The sequence below is a fragment of the Chiloscyllium plagiosum genome, unplaced genomic scaffold (genome assembly GCF_037043375.1).
Source record: "Chiloscyllium plagiosum isolate Xiang-an unplaced genomic scaffold, Cpla_swu_hap1 HiC_scaffold_32, whole genome shotgun sequence".
Lineage (NCBI taxonomy): Eukaryota > Metazoa > Chordata > Chondrichthyes > Orectolobiformes > Hemiscylliidae > Chiloscyllium > Chiloscyllium plagiosum.
In genome coordinates, this window is record NW_028270170.1 from 20,141,245 (window position 1) to 20,157,262 (window position 16,018).

At 43.6% G+C, this 16,018-nt stretch overlaps 1 protein-coding gene across 3 annotated transcripts in view; it reads right to left on the reverse strand.

Annotated features, from left to right (window-relative positions):
• Positions 1-16,018, reverse strand: part of mpp3a (MAGUK p55 scaffold protein 3a) — an 85,046-nt gene that overhangs the window by 11,031 nt on the left and 57,997 nt on the right. For 2 of the 3 annotated variants that reach the window (XM_087977849.1, XM_043675046.2), the window contains one exon: positions 2,671-2,712. The exons of the other annotated variant lie outside the window; for it this stretch is intronic. In XM_087977849.1, coding sequence (XP_087833975.1) covers positions 2,671-2,712 — 42 coding nt within the window. The remainder of the gene's footprint in view (positions 1-2,670; positions 2,713-16,018) is intronic. 3 annotated transcript variants of the gene reach the window in all.

Consider the following 16,018-nt stretch of genomic DNA (forward strand, 5'->3'; position numbering starts at 1 on the left):
TGCAGCTATATAAATGATATACCCGTACATGCAATACAATGTTAATACAATGGCAAGTGACATGGAGATTTTCTATTAAAATAAGCAGATGCTCTGCTTCCTTTGAGTAGATGGCATAGATTCATGTTTAGTTCATGTTGCCAGTCCTTCTGCATACCCAGGGTGTTTTCATATTGTTCACATCCTGGTTTCCAAAGTCCTCCATAGCCTTGCCCGCTCTTTAACTCTGTAATCTCCTCCAACACTCCAACCTTCCATAATAGCTGCCATCCTTTAATTCTAGCATCTCTGATTTTTAATACTCCACCAGTGGTGTCTTAACCTGAAAAGGTTCTAAGTTTATATTCCCTACCATATAAATCCTCTTCTTGACCTCTTTCCTCATTCAAGATGCTTATAAAATGACCTTTTGTGCTGGGTTTTTGGATATGTGCTTTAATATGTCCATAAATGATTTAATGTCAGATTGTGTTTTATAATGTTCTTATGAAGTGCCGTAGGATATTCCTTTATGTTAGGAAAGCTATATAAATCTGAGGTGTTTTTGTTATATACAAATAAATATAAGTAAGTTGTAATTAAGTAATTCACAAACTTCCTCCTCTTGAGTGACACCTTTATTTTGATAGTAGTGAAAGACTTGAGGGTTTGTAGTTACTGAGTTATTTTTTGACTTTTATTTTCTTTTTGTGACTTAGTTGCAATAGCACAGTATGCCTCCCAGTTGTTTTATTCATCCTTCTCCATACAAGCTTTGTCAGCTTTTTTGTTGTTAGTCTTGGTATGGCCATACTAAAAGATTTTAGGGTCATGATTTTAACCTGTACCCATTAGCCCTTGGCATTTACTTGTCCAGCATGGTACAATTTCCATAACTTTGCCGTCAATTCACACTTTCTCTGGTATTATTCTTTTACTACTCCCAGTTCACTTTCTTAAACTTCTCTCATTGCCTTGAAATTGGTGAGTTTAAAGTTGACTTTCTGAATATTGATATAAGATATTTACATATGATCCTGTCAAATTTATACAATTTGTTGCCTGAAATGTTACGATGGCCATTTCTAGTACATTTTTTGAGTGTTGCTAGTTGGCAAAGGACTGACTTGAAGGCTTGTAGCCATTTCCCATCCAGCCCAGGCAGAGAATGGACTTAAAACAGCCTGGCTGCTAACATTACCATGGTCTAATAATTCTGTGGGTGGCCGGACAATTAATCAAAACTTGTTAGAAACCTGCTTGAAGTTACAATTCCTTGCTTTACCTCCATTAATCCATTTGCTCCATAATACAAGAAACTGGGAGTAGATACTATGGTATTGAAGAATCCAACAGACATTTATTACAAATAACTAATATGTACAGACATTACATGCCCTAGGCATATAGGTGTCTGGGTTAATATTAAACCCTTATGCTACAACGGAGGAGCATGTTTCCCATAGAGTGTCATGCGTCAAATGATCCAAGGTAAGATGAAATGCAAGATGTTAATGTACTCATGTCACATGGTGTGATTTCATGGCTATGTTTCTTAGAGGTATACTGACTGTAAGACAAAATGCATGGATGTGTTCATCCTCATGCGTTATGAACGATGTGTGGGCCTTTTCCTAGAGCAACCTGCCTATTTTGCCTTTGGGTATTCTTCTAAGAAATCTTTACATTTGTCAGTAGTCTTCAGTGTATTCCAAAAAAAAATGTTCCAAAGTGACTTTGAAGCCAGTTTTGCATGCAAATGGAAACCCAGATATATATTCATTTTTCAGTGCACTGTTTCAGAGGTCAAGGATGTGAATAGTTACCTTCTAATCACTATCAAGGAAACTCTTCTGGAAACATGAACCTGTGTGGGCAGTATTGATCTCAGCAGTGATAACCTACCCAGTGACACCCTTTGATTCAAACCTAAGTTTTCCAATTGATGGTAATCATTTTGAAATAAATCATTTAATGTCAGCATTAAAATAACAATGATCAGAAAATCTAGGCACCACTCTGTAAGCTGCAACCTGAACCTATTTGAGGAAGGCAGTGGAAGCAATTGGCACAATGGAATTTTAATCTTTAGAGTGACTTGAAAGAGAGGGGCTTAAAGGAGAGAAACAAGAGAAGAGAAAGCAAGAAATGTTGGTACAGTTTGATAGTAATTGACCCAGGTAGTGGTTTAGATGGAAGTACAAAGCTAGTAACTATGTAATTGTTTAGCAACAGCTCTGAATAAAGAGTTAGAAAAGAAACCAATCTTAATTCACACTTTTTTTGGGGAAAAAAGATAAAAAATGGCAAAATACTAAGGTTCTAATGAAATTATATTTTTGAATAGGAAATTATTGTCAGAAGCCTTGAAAAGCATAGATAACTAGGACCTCTGTTGCATGATTGTTGAAGAGGTCAAATTCTGTTTGATTATTTCAGATTCTCCAACTTGTCTCATGTTATTAGTTTTATCACAGTCAAAGATTTTGTTAAGTTGTAATTGAGCGATTGGTTTATACAATTATTCATTACTACTGGAGGATCAAATTGGGATTTGTTTTCTGATTCTGAGCTGTTTGCTGGCATTATGGGATTGAATGTTATGGGTTTCCTAGAAAAATCACAAATCAGTGGGCTTGATTTTAACTTTAAAAGATGCATGAGATGGATTAGCAGAATCTAGATTCTCACCTATGTACAGCCCATTCAAATACCCATCACAATCACAGTCATCTGAAAAGACAGGGAAGCAGTAAATAGAAAGAGAAGAAATAATCAAGGTCAGAAAGCAGAAATGTTTTGTCAGGAAAATCTATTTGTGTTTGACAACAGTAAATCAATAGCAATTACAAAGCAGTCACATGCCAAGGTGGGAAATAGGAAACATTGCAGGGTGATTAAGTCACAACACATTTCCTGGAATTGTCCAGCTTGACCTGAATAATAAATCCTTGAGTAATTTAGAGACCTAAAGTCAGACAGATTTATGTCATGGAAACAGGCCCTTGTCCATGCCAACCAGTTTTCACAATTAGGCGCAAGTGAGGACTGCAGCTGCTGGAGATTAAGAGTCGAGAGTGTGGTGCTAGAAAAGCACAACAGGTCAGGCAGCATCCGAGGAGCAGGAGAATCAACACTTTGGGCAAAAGCCCTTCATCAGCAATGAGGCTGGGAGCCTTGGAGGTGGAGAGATAAATGAGAGTGTTGTGAGTCTGGGGGAAGGTAGCTGAAAGTGCAGTAGGTGGACGGAGTTGGGGGCAATGATGATAAGTTGGAGCGGATAAGTGGTAAAGAAGATGGACAGGTAGGACAGGTCATGAAGGCGGTTCTGAGCTGGATGTTTGGAACTGGGATAAGGTTGGGGGAAAGGGAAATGAGGAAACTGGTGAAATCCACATTATTGTGTGGTGGGGTCTGTTTGTAGGTGGCGAAAATAACTGCGGAAGATAGACAGTTCCACGTAGCCGACAAAGAGACAGGAATGGCTGGGGCCCGTGTGGGTGAGCATGGCTACCCCTTTCGTCTGGAGGAAGTGGGAGGATACAAAGGAGAAATTGTTGAGGGTGAGGACCAGTTCAGCCAAACAAATTAGAGTGTCAGTGGAAGGGTACTGGCGGGGACATCGGGAGAGGAAGAAACGGAGGTCTTGGAGGCCCTGGTCATGGTCGATGGAGGTGTATAGGGACTGGATATCCATGGTGAAGATGAGGCGTCGGGGGGCCAGGGAAACTGAAGTCTTGGGGGAGGTGGAGGGTATGGGTAGTGACCTGAATATATGTGGGGAGTTCCTGGACTGGGGAGATAGGACAGTATCGAGTCATGTGGAGACGAATTTGGTGGGACAAGAGCAGGCTGAGATGATGGGTTGGCCGGGGTGGTCACGCTAGTGGATCTTGTGGAGGAGGTAGAAACGGGCGGTACAGGGTTCTCTAACTATGAATTTGAAAGTTTTGGGTGGGAGATCTTCTGAGGTGATGAGGTTGTGTATGGTCTGGGAGATGATGGTTTGGTGATGGGAGGTGAGGTCATGGTCGGGGGGGACGTAGGAGGAGGTGTCTTCAAGTTGGTGCCTGGCTTCAGTGGAGTAGAGGTCAATGCGCCAAACTACCAATGCACCCTCCTTGTCCATGGATTCGATGGTGAGGTTGGGTTTGGAGCAGAGGGAGTGGAGGGCTGTGCATCGTGAGGGTGAGGGGTTGGAGTGGGTGAGGAGGGTAGACAGTTTTCACAAGTAATCTAGTCCCATTTGCCTGCATTTGATCTATATCCATCCACTCCTATCCTGTCCATGTATCTGACCAAAAATTTCTTAAATTGTACTCACCTCCACTACTGCCTCTGGCAGCCTGTTCCAGACACTCACCACCCTCTGTGTGAAAAACTTTGTTCTTCTGAACCCTTTTGCATTTTTCCCCTCTCACCTTAAACCTATGCACTCTAGTTTTAGACTTCCCTACCATGGGATAAAAGCTGTTGCTATCTGTTGTATCTATGCCTCTCATGATTTTATCGACCTCTTTAACATCACCTCTCAGTCTCCTATGCTCCAGGGAAAAAGAAATCCTAGCCTATCCAGCCTCTCTTTGTAACTCAAACCTTCAAGTCCAGGTAGTATCCTAAGAAATCTTTTTCAGCCCTCTTTCTAGTTTAATAATATCCTTTCTATAGTAGAGTGACCAGAATTCCACATGAGGCCTTACACGCGCAGAGTTCTATATGTGGCCTTACCAACATCTTGTACGGCTGCAACAAGACATCTTAACTCCCAAACTCAATGCTCTGACTGATGAAAGCAAGCATGCTGAAAGCCTTCTTCACCGTCCTGTCTACCTGTGGCTCCACTTTCAAGGAGTTATGAACTTGTACCCTGAGGTCTTTTTGTTCTATAACACTCCCCAGGGCTCTACTCCACTTACTGAGTGTGTAAGTCCTGCTCTGGTTTATTCTACCAAAATGCAGCACTTTTCATTTACCTAAATTAAACTCCATCTGCTATTCTTCAGCCCACTGGCCCAGTTGATCAAGATCTTGCTGTATTCCCAGATAACTGTCTTCACAGTCCACTATACCACCTATTTTGATGTCAACTGCAAACTTACTAACCATACCTCCTAAATTCTCATCCAAATCACTTACGTAAATGATGAATAACAGTGTACCTAGCACCAATCCCTGTGGCACACCAGTGGTCACAGGCTTCCCAACCCTCTAGCACCACCCTACGTCTTCTACCTTTAAGCCAATTTTGTATTCAATTGGCCAGCTCTCCCTGGATCCATGAGATTTCACCTTACTCAACAACCCTCCATGTGGTACAGGTGCACAATCGGAAATGCTCAGGACCAGCTGGTTTTCAGAATTCAGAAAGTTTTGAATTTTAGAATAAGTGACAGTTTGATGGTGAAATTTAAAAAAATCTTACTGAAGACCAGACATACTGTGAGTAAAACGGGCCCTGAAACATAATTGAGGCCTGCCAGTGTTGGGCCATGCCTCCCCCACCCCAACCACGTTGCATCTGAGTGACATGTATCGAGCGGGTATGGAGTTGGGTTAACTGTTTACATGCCAAACAACCTTGTTAATAAGAAAAAAATCTTCATAAAAAGACCTTCGGACTTTGGAGCTTTTTGGATTTTGGGATTTCGGATAAAGGATTGTCTACCTGTACCTTTTCAAACGCCTTGCTATAGTCTATTTAGGTAATGTCTACCGCACTGCCCTCATCTATGTTCTTGGTTATCCCTTCAAAAAACTGAATCTAATTTGTGAGACACTATTTCCCATGCACAAAGCCATGCTAGCTATCCTAACAAAGTCCTTGCCTCTCCAAATACTTGTAGATCCTGTCTCTCAGAATCCCTGTTAACAATTTACCCACCACAGATGTTAGGGTCACTGGTCTGTAGTTCCTAGCAGCCTTTCTTAAACATGATACAACATTAGGCACCCTCCAATCTTCGGGCACTTCACCCATGACTGTTGGTGGTACACATAACTCCACTAGGGGCTCCACAATTTCCTCCCTTGCTTTTCACAAAGTCCTTGAATATACCTTATCAGGTCCTGGTGATTTATCTACCTTAATGCATTTAAGACTTCCAGCACCTCTGTTTCTGTAATGTGGACTCTTTTCAAGACATCATTATTTATTTCCCCAAGTTGCCTAGCATCCACACCTTTCACGAAGTAAATATTGACATGTGATATTCATGTAGGATCTCACTCATCTCTTGTGACTCCGCACAGAGACAATCTTGTTGATTTTAAAGAGGCCCTCCTCTCTCCCCAGTTACTCCTTACCTTATTTGGCAAAGCCGTCTCGTGTCCCCCTTCTTTTGGCGGCACGGTGGCACAGTGGTTAGCACTGCTGCCTCACAGCACCAGAGATCCGGGTTCAGTTCCTGCCTCAGGCAACTGTCCGTGTGGAGTTTGCACATTCTCCCTGTGTCTGCGTGGGTTTCCTCTGGATGCTCCGGTTTTCTCCCACAGTCCAAAGATGTGCAGGTTAGGTGAATTGGCCATGCAAAATTGCTCGTAGTGTTAGGTGAAGAGGTAAATGTAGAGGAATGGGTCTAGGTGGGTTGCTCTTCGGAGGGTCGGTGTGGACTTGTTGGGCCGAAGGGCCTGTTTCCACACTATAAATAATCTAATCTAATCTAAAAAAAACCTCCTGATTTCTTGCTGAAGTGTACTCTGACACCCTCTATAGTCAAGAAATTCACTTGATCCCAGCTGCCTATACATGTCATATGCCTCCTCCTCTTTTGTGATCAAGGCCTCAATAACTCTCGTCACCCACGTTCCCTCCTCCTGTCACATTTACCCTTCTATCAGGAACATACTAGCCCTGAACCCTCATTAATTCACTTTTGAAAGCCTCCCACTTACCAGACATCCTGTTGCCTGCAAACAGTTTTCCCCACTCAATCTTTGAAAGTTCCTGCCTAAGACCATCAAAATTGGTCTTGCCCTAATTTAGAATGCTCAAAGTATCTTTTTGTAACTTTATAGAGAGAGCAACAATAAGGCTGGACTTGTGGTTGAATTGGTTGATCTTTTCATTATCTACTTTATCAGTAGATAGTTGTTACCAAGTTAGTATTGAGACTTCTAATGTTGAATCTTTAACATTTTGCATTACAGTTAATGAATGTAGGTTCATTTTTGAAAACAATTATAAAGTCATAGAGTTATAGAGAATTTGTCACAATTCAAATTTATGAAAAGTTAGGCAGAAATCTTTTCAGATTAGTGCAGAAATTATATTTCCCAATTAATAAACATTTTTTTTACATTAATGCTCCTTTATGTCACTTAATGGGTTGTGTTTGTTAGGAAAATGCTGCCTGAAAGGGTGGTTGAGGCAAGACCAACACTCAGAGAATTGAATAAACAGAGGAAGAGGATTAGAGTTTCTACAGTGTGTAAACAGGCCATTCGCCCAATAAGTCCACACTAACCCTCTGACGAGTAACCCACCCAGACCCATTCCCATATTTACCCCTGACTAATACACCTAACACTATGAGCAATTTAGCATGGACAATTCACCTGACCTGCAGGAGAAAACCAAAGTACGCAGAGAAAACCCAAACAGACACAGGGAGAATATGCAAACTCCACTCAGACAGTTGCCCAAGGTGGGACTTGAACCTGGGTCACTGGTGCTGTGGAGCAGCAGTGCTAACCACTGAGCCACTGTGCCGCCCTGAAAATATATTGTAGTCAGAGGGGGAAACAGGAGCAATGGATCAAAAACTAGATAACACTATTAAAGAACTAGTACAGAGACTAAGTTGAGTAGCCTTCTATGCTGTAAAGTATTATGATTCTATAAACCACCCATCAGAACTCTCAATGTCTTTGATCAATAAGATTAGGTCCAGGATTTTAGGTGGAAGATTGGTAGATAGAGAGAAGGGCAAGACAGAACAACTGAGCCACTGAGGTGAATGGAGACATGACAAGGATCATATGGGAATAGACTGGAGGTTGGGCAGTTGAGGGTAGGGGCATGCTGTGATGCTGAAGAGGAAATCTGTTACATATTGGTCTAAAAGTGTCAATACCTAATTGAGTGCCGGAAGTACCGCTCAATGTGATGGGCACTTGGGCAAAGACAAAGAAGCAATTCCAAAGAGACCTGAAATTAGTGTGCTCCAAAATGTCTCTTTCATGGCACAACTCAAGTTCAAGTCTCACAAACTTGATTAAGTTTTTTAAGGAAGTAACAAAGAGGATTGATGAGGGCAGAGGCGGTAGATGTGATCTGTATGGACTTCAGTAAGGCGTTCGACAAGGTTACCGATGGGAGACTGATTAGCAAGGTTAGACCTCTTGGAATACAGGGAGAACTAATCATTTGGATACAGAACTGGCTCAAAGGTAGAGGACAAGAGGGTGGTGGTGAAGGGTTGTTTTTCAGACTGGAGGCCTGTGACCAGTGGAGTGCCACAAGGATCGGTGCTGGGTCCTCTACTTTTTTGTCATTTACATAAATGATTTGGATGCGATCGTAAGAGGTACAGTTAGTAAGTTTGCAAAATTGGAGGTGTAGTGGATAGTGAAAAGGATCTGGACCAGGATGGGCCAATGGGCTGAGAAGTGGCAGATGGAGTTTAATTCAGATAAATGTGAGGTGCTGCATTTTGGGTAAGCAAATCTTAGTAGAACTTATGCACTTAATGGTAAGGTCCTAGGGAGTGTTGCTGAACAAAGAGACCTTGGAGTGCTGGTTCAAAGCTCCTTGAAAGTGGAGTCGCAGGTAGATAGGATAGTGAAGAAGGCGTTTGGTATGCTTTCCTGTATTGGTCAGAGTATTGAGTACAGGAGTTGAGAGGTCATGTTGCGGCTGTACAGGACATTGGTTAGGCCACTGTTGGAATATTGCGTGCAATTCTGGTCTCCTTTCTATCGGAAAGATGTTGTGAAACTTGAAAGGGTTCAGAAAAGATTTACAAGGATGTTGCCAGGGTTGGAGGATTTGAATTCTAGGGAGAGGCTGAACAGGCTGGGGCTGTTTTCCCTGGAGCGTCGGAGGTTGAGAGGTGACCTTATAGAGGTTTACAAAATTATGACTGGCATGGATAGGGTGAATAGGCAAGGGTGAAACTTTATTGCTGGAACAGCACAGCAGGTCAGGCAGCATCTAGGGAACAGAAGATTCGACGTTTCGGGCACAGGCCCTTCTTCAGGAATGAGCAGAGAGTGTTCAGCAGGAGAAGATAAAAGGTAGGGAGGAGGGACTTGGAGGAGGGGCGTTGGAAATGTGATAGGTGGAAAGAGGTCAAGGTGAGGGTGATAGGTCGGAGTAGGGTGGAGGCGGAGAGGTCAAGAAGAAGACTGCAGGTCAGGAAGGCGGTGCCGGGCTGGAGGGATTCGGCTGAGACAAGGTGGGGGGAGGGGGGATGAAGAAACTGGTGAAGTCCAAGTTCATCCCCTGTGGTTGGAGGGTTCCCAGTCGGAAGATAAGACGCTCCTCCTCCGACCGTCGCGTTGTTGTGGTTTGGCGGTGGATGAGTCCAATGACCTGCATATCCTCGGTGGAGTGGGAGGGGGAGTTGAAATGCTGTGCTACAGGGTGATTGGGTTGGTTCGTCCGGGTGGCCCAGAGGTGCTCTCTGAATCGCTCCGCAAGTAGGCGGCCTGTCTCCCCAATATAGAGGAGGCCACACCGGCTGCAGCGGATGCAGTAGATAATGTGGGTGGAGGTGCAGGTGAATCTGTGGCGGATATGGAAGTTTCCTTTGGGGCCTTGGAGAGAAGTGAGGGGGGAGGTGTGGGCGCAAGTGTTGCACCTCCTGCGGTTGCAAGGGAAGGTGCTGGGAGTGGAGGTTGGGTTGGTGGGGGGTATGGATCTGACAAGGGAGTCGCGGAGGGAGTGGTCTCTACGGAAAGCTGATAGAGGAGGGGAGGGAAATATATCCCTGGTGGTGGGGTCCGTTTGGAGGTGGCGGAAGTGACGGCGGATGATGCGCTGTACATGGAGATTGGTGGGGTGGTAGGTGAGGACCAGTGGGGTTCTGTCCTGGTGGCGGTTGGAGGGGCGGGGCTCAAGGGCGGAGGAGTGGGAAGTGGAGGAGATGCGGTGGAGGGCATCGTCGATCACGTCGGGGGGGAAATTGCGGTCCTTGAAGAAGGAGGCCGTCTGTGTTGTGCGTATTTTGAACTGGTCCTCCTGGGAGCAGATGCGGCGGAGACGAAGGAATTGGGAGAATGGGATGGCGTTTTTACAGGGGGCGGGGTGGGAGGAGGTGTAGTCCGGGTAGCTGTGGGAGTCGGTCAGTTTGTAGTAGATGTCCGTGTTGATTCGGTCGTCTGAGATAGAAACAGAAAGGTCTAGGAAGGGGAGGGAGGAGTCCGAGACTGTCCAGGTGAATTTGAGGTCGGGGTGGAAGGTGTTAGTGTAGTGGATGAACTGTTCAACCTCCTCGTGGGAGCACGAGGTAGCGCCGATACAGTCATCAATGTAGCGGAGGAAAAGATGGGGGGTGGGGCCAGTGTAGTTATCAATGTAGCGGAGGAAAAGATGGGGGGTATCAATGTAGCGGAGGAAAAGATGGGGGGTATCAATGTAGTCCCTGAATAGGCAAGGGGTCAGGGAGTCCAGAACTAGAGGGCATAGGTTTTGGGTGAGAAGGGAAAGATATAAAAGAGACCTATGGGGCACTTTTTCACACAGAGAGTGGTGCGTGTATGGAATGAGCTGCCAGAGGAAGTGGTGGAGGCTGGTACAATTGCAACATTTGAAAGGCATTTGGACGTGTATTTGAATAGGAAGCGTTTGGAGGGATATGGGTGGGGTGCTGGCAGGTGGGACTAGATTGGGTTAGGATATCTGGTTGGCATGGACGGGTTGGACCGAAAGGTCTGTTTCTATGTTGTACATCTCTATGACTCTATGACTCTAAGTAATCTGTAATTAGTTGCAGTAATGGAATAATCTTTATTTGTTTACTCAACGAGGGCTTCTAGTTCGACCAGGAAGCTAACTGTCCTTATTCTCACAACAAAATTAAAAAAATCACCGTAGAAAAGAAACAAACAAAACAAAGGGGGGAAGGTATAATAATAAGATTGAATGGAATTTTGGGAGCAGTGGCAAAAAATGAGAAAAATGCAGCAAAAATCGAAAAAAGAAAGTTTCTGGATATTGAGAAAAAAAGCTGCATTTGTCCCTTAGGTTAAAGCCATAAGTTCAACTTCTCACTAATAAGCAAAAAACCATCTAATTTCCGTATATTTGCATCTCATTATTACAAACTCACATGATTTCTGTCCAGATCCCAATTCTCCTCTCCTTCCCTGAGAAACTAGATGTTGTTAATTGCCAACATGAAAGTCAGTGGTTACCTGGCAGCAGCAGCTTATTGTTTGCTTCTCTTGGCTTTCAGACAACTCTGTGTTCACAACAACACTGTTGCATGCTCAATGTAAACTGTCCTCTTACACTCTTTGTCTCTGCAAGTAGGCCTCACCAAATCACTACCCTCAGTACTTCCCCATTGCCTCTTTCAGACTAACTCACACAGCACTTCAGCCTTTCAGGACTTTTCTTTGTAGCTCAGGGACAGTTATGAATTGCAAGCTTTTGCCAAGGTCCTTTTACCTGCAGGATCACCCATGTATCTGCCCGGGCACTGGATGTGGTGGATTGGGGTCTTCATGTTAGGAGCCAACCTGTTCATGGAGGTAGCCACATGTATGCATCTGGATTAAAACAGTACTGACAATGTTGGTGGACTCCATTCTTTGAGATGTGGAGACCTCCATGGACAAACAACCCGGAAAACTTCATTGTGTTGTGCTGTGCTGCTCTCCCATTGCGTAACTCATTCTTATCTTACAACATTCTTTGATCCAGTTTACTGAAATCCTTTGACAAATCAATGTGCTGTTCCTGTGCCTATCTGTGCATTTTGACAAAGTCATTAACAGCAGAGACCGAGGATTGTCCTCTGCCTGGGGCTGAGCAAGTGCCTGGTCTCTGACAATCCTGTGAGTGACAGAGAGCTGGACATTTCCTTCTCAACCAGCTATGGAGATGCATCAATGATGTGCTCACCAGATTGTGCTCCCAGGGCTAATCTAGATTGAATATTCACTGAGGTGACAGATTAGAGCTGGTGGAGGGTGTGAGCGAGAGTTTTGCCCTCTGCATCCTCTGTGGCTTCCTTCCCCTAGATGGAGCTGGATCTGAAGCTGAGGGATCCAGCACAGACCTCTTCCCGGCCGAATTTCAATGTATACCACTAGTGCCTGCATAAGAATGGAGATGGAATTAGATGTGCTAAAAGGGATAAAAGCTTTTGCAGGATAATAATGAGTTAGTTTTGGATGCAATGGGAGAGTAGCACAGCACAACACAATTAAGCTTTCTGGGTTGGTTGTCCATGGAGGTCTCCACATCCCCAATATAAGCAAGTCTGTCCTTCTCTGGGCCAGTTTATTATCATCTTGTGCAGGGAGGAGACTTGTGTTTCTACCTCTGACTGGTTTTCACCCCCCTGACCTGGTTGTGAAACATTTCCATTGTCATAGAGTCATAACCATAGAAGCAAGCCCTTCAGCTCATCATGTCAATGTCGCCCACCAAACACTAAACTGAACTAATTCCATTAATCTGCACTTGGCCAATAGCTATTTAGTCCTTCAGTGACAGACAGAGAGGCATTGAGTATAATGAAAGTAGATGGAAGACTCATTAGTGAAAATGCATGAGCAAGAGAGGAGTTGAATGAGTGAGTAGAAAACACGGAGAGCAGTAGGGTTACTATTTTGGGAGGGTGAGAGCTATTGACAAGTCATGCTGTATGCAATTGTGAGAGTTGTAATCCATGATGAAAGACATGTACAGATGCAGTGTTCAAGTGCGTGGCTTGTGTTTGTGAGGTAGTAGAGAGAAAATAGTAGCACTTACCCTTGTGGAGTACAGAAGGTTATTCACCTCTGCCTGCAGTACCGTGCATTGCTTTAAAGTCCAGATAATGTACTGCTCAGGCTGCTGCCTGGGACTGGTTGCTGCCTGGGACTGGTTGCTGTCTGGGACTAAGCTGCTGTCTGGGACTGGCAGTTGTCTAGGACCAGGCTGGTGGTGTTGGTATGACCACCTCTGCTGGTCTGCAGATAAAAGGAATGGCTTTCCTATCCACCACCCCATTCACCAGTACCTTGAGGATTCCAGTCCACAAAGTCAGTTCCAGACCATTTCTGTGGGGAAAATGCTGTACACCACAGTAAGGAAGCCAGTTCCTGGCAGGCAGTGCCTGATGTGCCATGGAGTTGGGGTATAAATATGGCACCCACAGAGTGAACATGGTAACATCATAGCTGCAGTGAGCACCCTTGCTTTTCCTGTTGCATGATTCTCCAAGATGGCCACAAGGAGGCCTATTGCGTAATTAATGAGATGCAGAGTGGAAGATTGTGTGAGGAAAATTCATCATGGCTCATGGTGCACCAGGCATCATGAATCTCACTCTTATAACAACACATTGCTTTCAAAAAAAAAGAAAATGCAAATTCAATCTAAAAAATTAGCCCAAGGGACTTAGAAACAATGTAAATTGAAAAGTTACACATATTAAAGTAGACTTTGCATTTGCTGTGCATAATTGATCTCACAAACCTTGATTATAGAAAGTGTATTAAAATATCTCAACAATTTAACAGTTGCTATATTTGATGTATTCATGCTTGACTGTTAATGCAAATAATACTAAGAAAATGCGGGCTCATCAGGTTTTGTGAGCAATGATGGATTGATGCCAAAAACAAAGTTTTCAATACAATCTGTAAGAAAGGAAAGGACCACAGCAGCCAACTGCCTCTTTCTGCATGAATCAGTGACCTCAATTGCAATACCAAACCTGGAGTGTTGAATTTGATCCAAAAGTCCAGTCTTAATAATAATTTTTGACTTGTAAGTCATGTCCTGTAATACTAAAGGCAAATTGTCAGTGCTCCTGAAAGATTAATGGATTTAATAATATCAAAGGCAGTTGTTGCGATTCTTGTAATTATTCTTCAGCTGAGCTCAAGAATAAAATTAAAATAATGGCTGTCAATTGGAAAGATTCTCAAACAGTTCAGTTGAAGTTTTGAAAGGAATTCAGCTCTGACCTACAAACAACAACCTTGCTGCTTTCGCAATAACATATGTAACATGAGATTTGAACACACACAAATCTCAAAGATCATGGAGCAAGGATTCAGTATTCTACTGGTATCAATTAATTAGGGTGTGTTTACAATATTTACATAGAATAAAGCCTGTGGTATTTAAAAGGTTAAGGAATCCTTCTTGAGAGCCCTTTTTCCCACAGAGAGAACCCTTTTTCTCTCCAGAGAGGGTCTGTTTGACTGGTCCAGCTACCCTCTCAGTGTCGCCACCTGCTGCTGGAGATTCTGTTGCATTCTTCCTTGCTTGAAACCTGACATTCTGACAATTACACAGTTAATGAATGTTTGCTAAGCTATTGTATGATAAGCAGTTTGAATTGCATCAAGATAGCTAGAATGTTCAAGTCCACATTAGTGACAGCATTCTCTTCATGCATCACAATCTGAGCAAATAGTTACGTTTAGGATGATATCCTGCATTTTCTCAAGAAGACCTTCTCAGCCTCTTACTGTACAGGTACCTTCCAAGGAATCCAGGTCACACGGTGGATCACCCACACTGGAGTAGGTCAGTCAGCACGTTTGGAGTCATGTGATCAATGGCACTTATTGCTTCAGTTTTGGCCTCCCATCAGGTCCTCTTATGCCTTTTTCTAGGGCTGAGGTAGGCCCTCCCCACACTGGATTCACAAGTTACTGTTCACTCCAGGATTCCCCATCACTCTCTGATTCCCCTCCACTTGAGCTATCATGCACTAACACTTAAAGTTCTCCAGCACCACCAGACTTCAGGCTTCAGGCCTCTGCACTTCATTTTCTGAGGTTTCCATGAAAACATACATGTGGCTACTTGTGTACAGCTGTTTGACTCTGTGAGGTTCAGGTTCCCATGGATCCTGTATCCTATTCTGACCCCTGATTTCGCAGGAATAACCTGCCACGATTTGGAAGGTCAATCCTGTCAGCTTTAGAATTATTCAGTACTTTACTTTTTTCTTTCTTAGTCCTCTTTGATATTATTGCGAACAGAAGGTTTATCTTTGTGCCTCCTGTGATGCTCGGTTATCCACTTATTGATCTGATCACCTCCACCATAAGATGCGCTAAGCCCATGGAGATCCACAGGAAGGTCTGGGTCTTGTCCAAAGGAGAGATGGTGAATAGCCTGTGCATGTGTGTGGTGTTATTATAAACATAAACCAGTTCCAGAAGGTACTTGGATCACTTGCACTTATTCTCAGGAGGCAAAGTGTACAAACAGTCATGCAGCTTACAATTGAATTGTTTGCTCTGTCCACTACCTACTAGATAATGGGGGCTGATGTGGCTCTTGGCAATGCCATTGACCTTGCAAAGCACTTGTAGGATCCTGGTCTCAAAGTTGTGGCCCTGATCACTGTAAATACTGAAACGTACAAACCAAGAATGTGCAAATGCTCTGGCTACAGTTGGTCAAGGGTGGGAATGGCCTGCAATGAACTTGGTGAAGAACTCAGCACAATTAATACAATATAATTCAATACAACAGGAACAGGCCCTTCGGCCCACCAAGCCTTATTAAGACCCACTATTTATTGCCCATGTGCAGTTTCTATCCTTCTGTTTGGCTCCCATCATGTGTCTATCAACGTTTTAGCCTTAAACGTTGCTAACATGTCTGCTTCCTCCACCACTACCACTGGCAGTGCATTCCAGACACCCAGTGTGTACATAAATGTGCTCAATCCAGATACTATAGTGATCAAGGACCTGAAAATCCACCATGAGAAACTCTAGAAATCTGTTCATGACAAGGAATCCCGTGCTGGGGTGAAGATGCTTCCCTGCTGCTGTAACTCCTTTACACATGCTTTTAAAAGGGAATTATTCCCTTTTAAAATGGTACATTTGTAAGTCAGAAATAAAGCAATTTTAT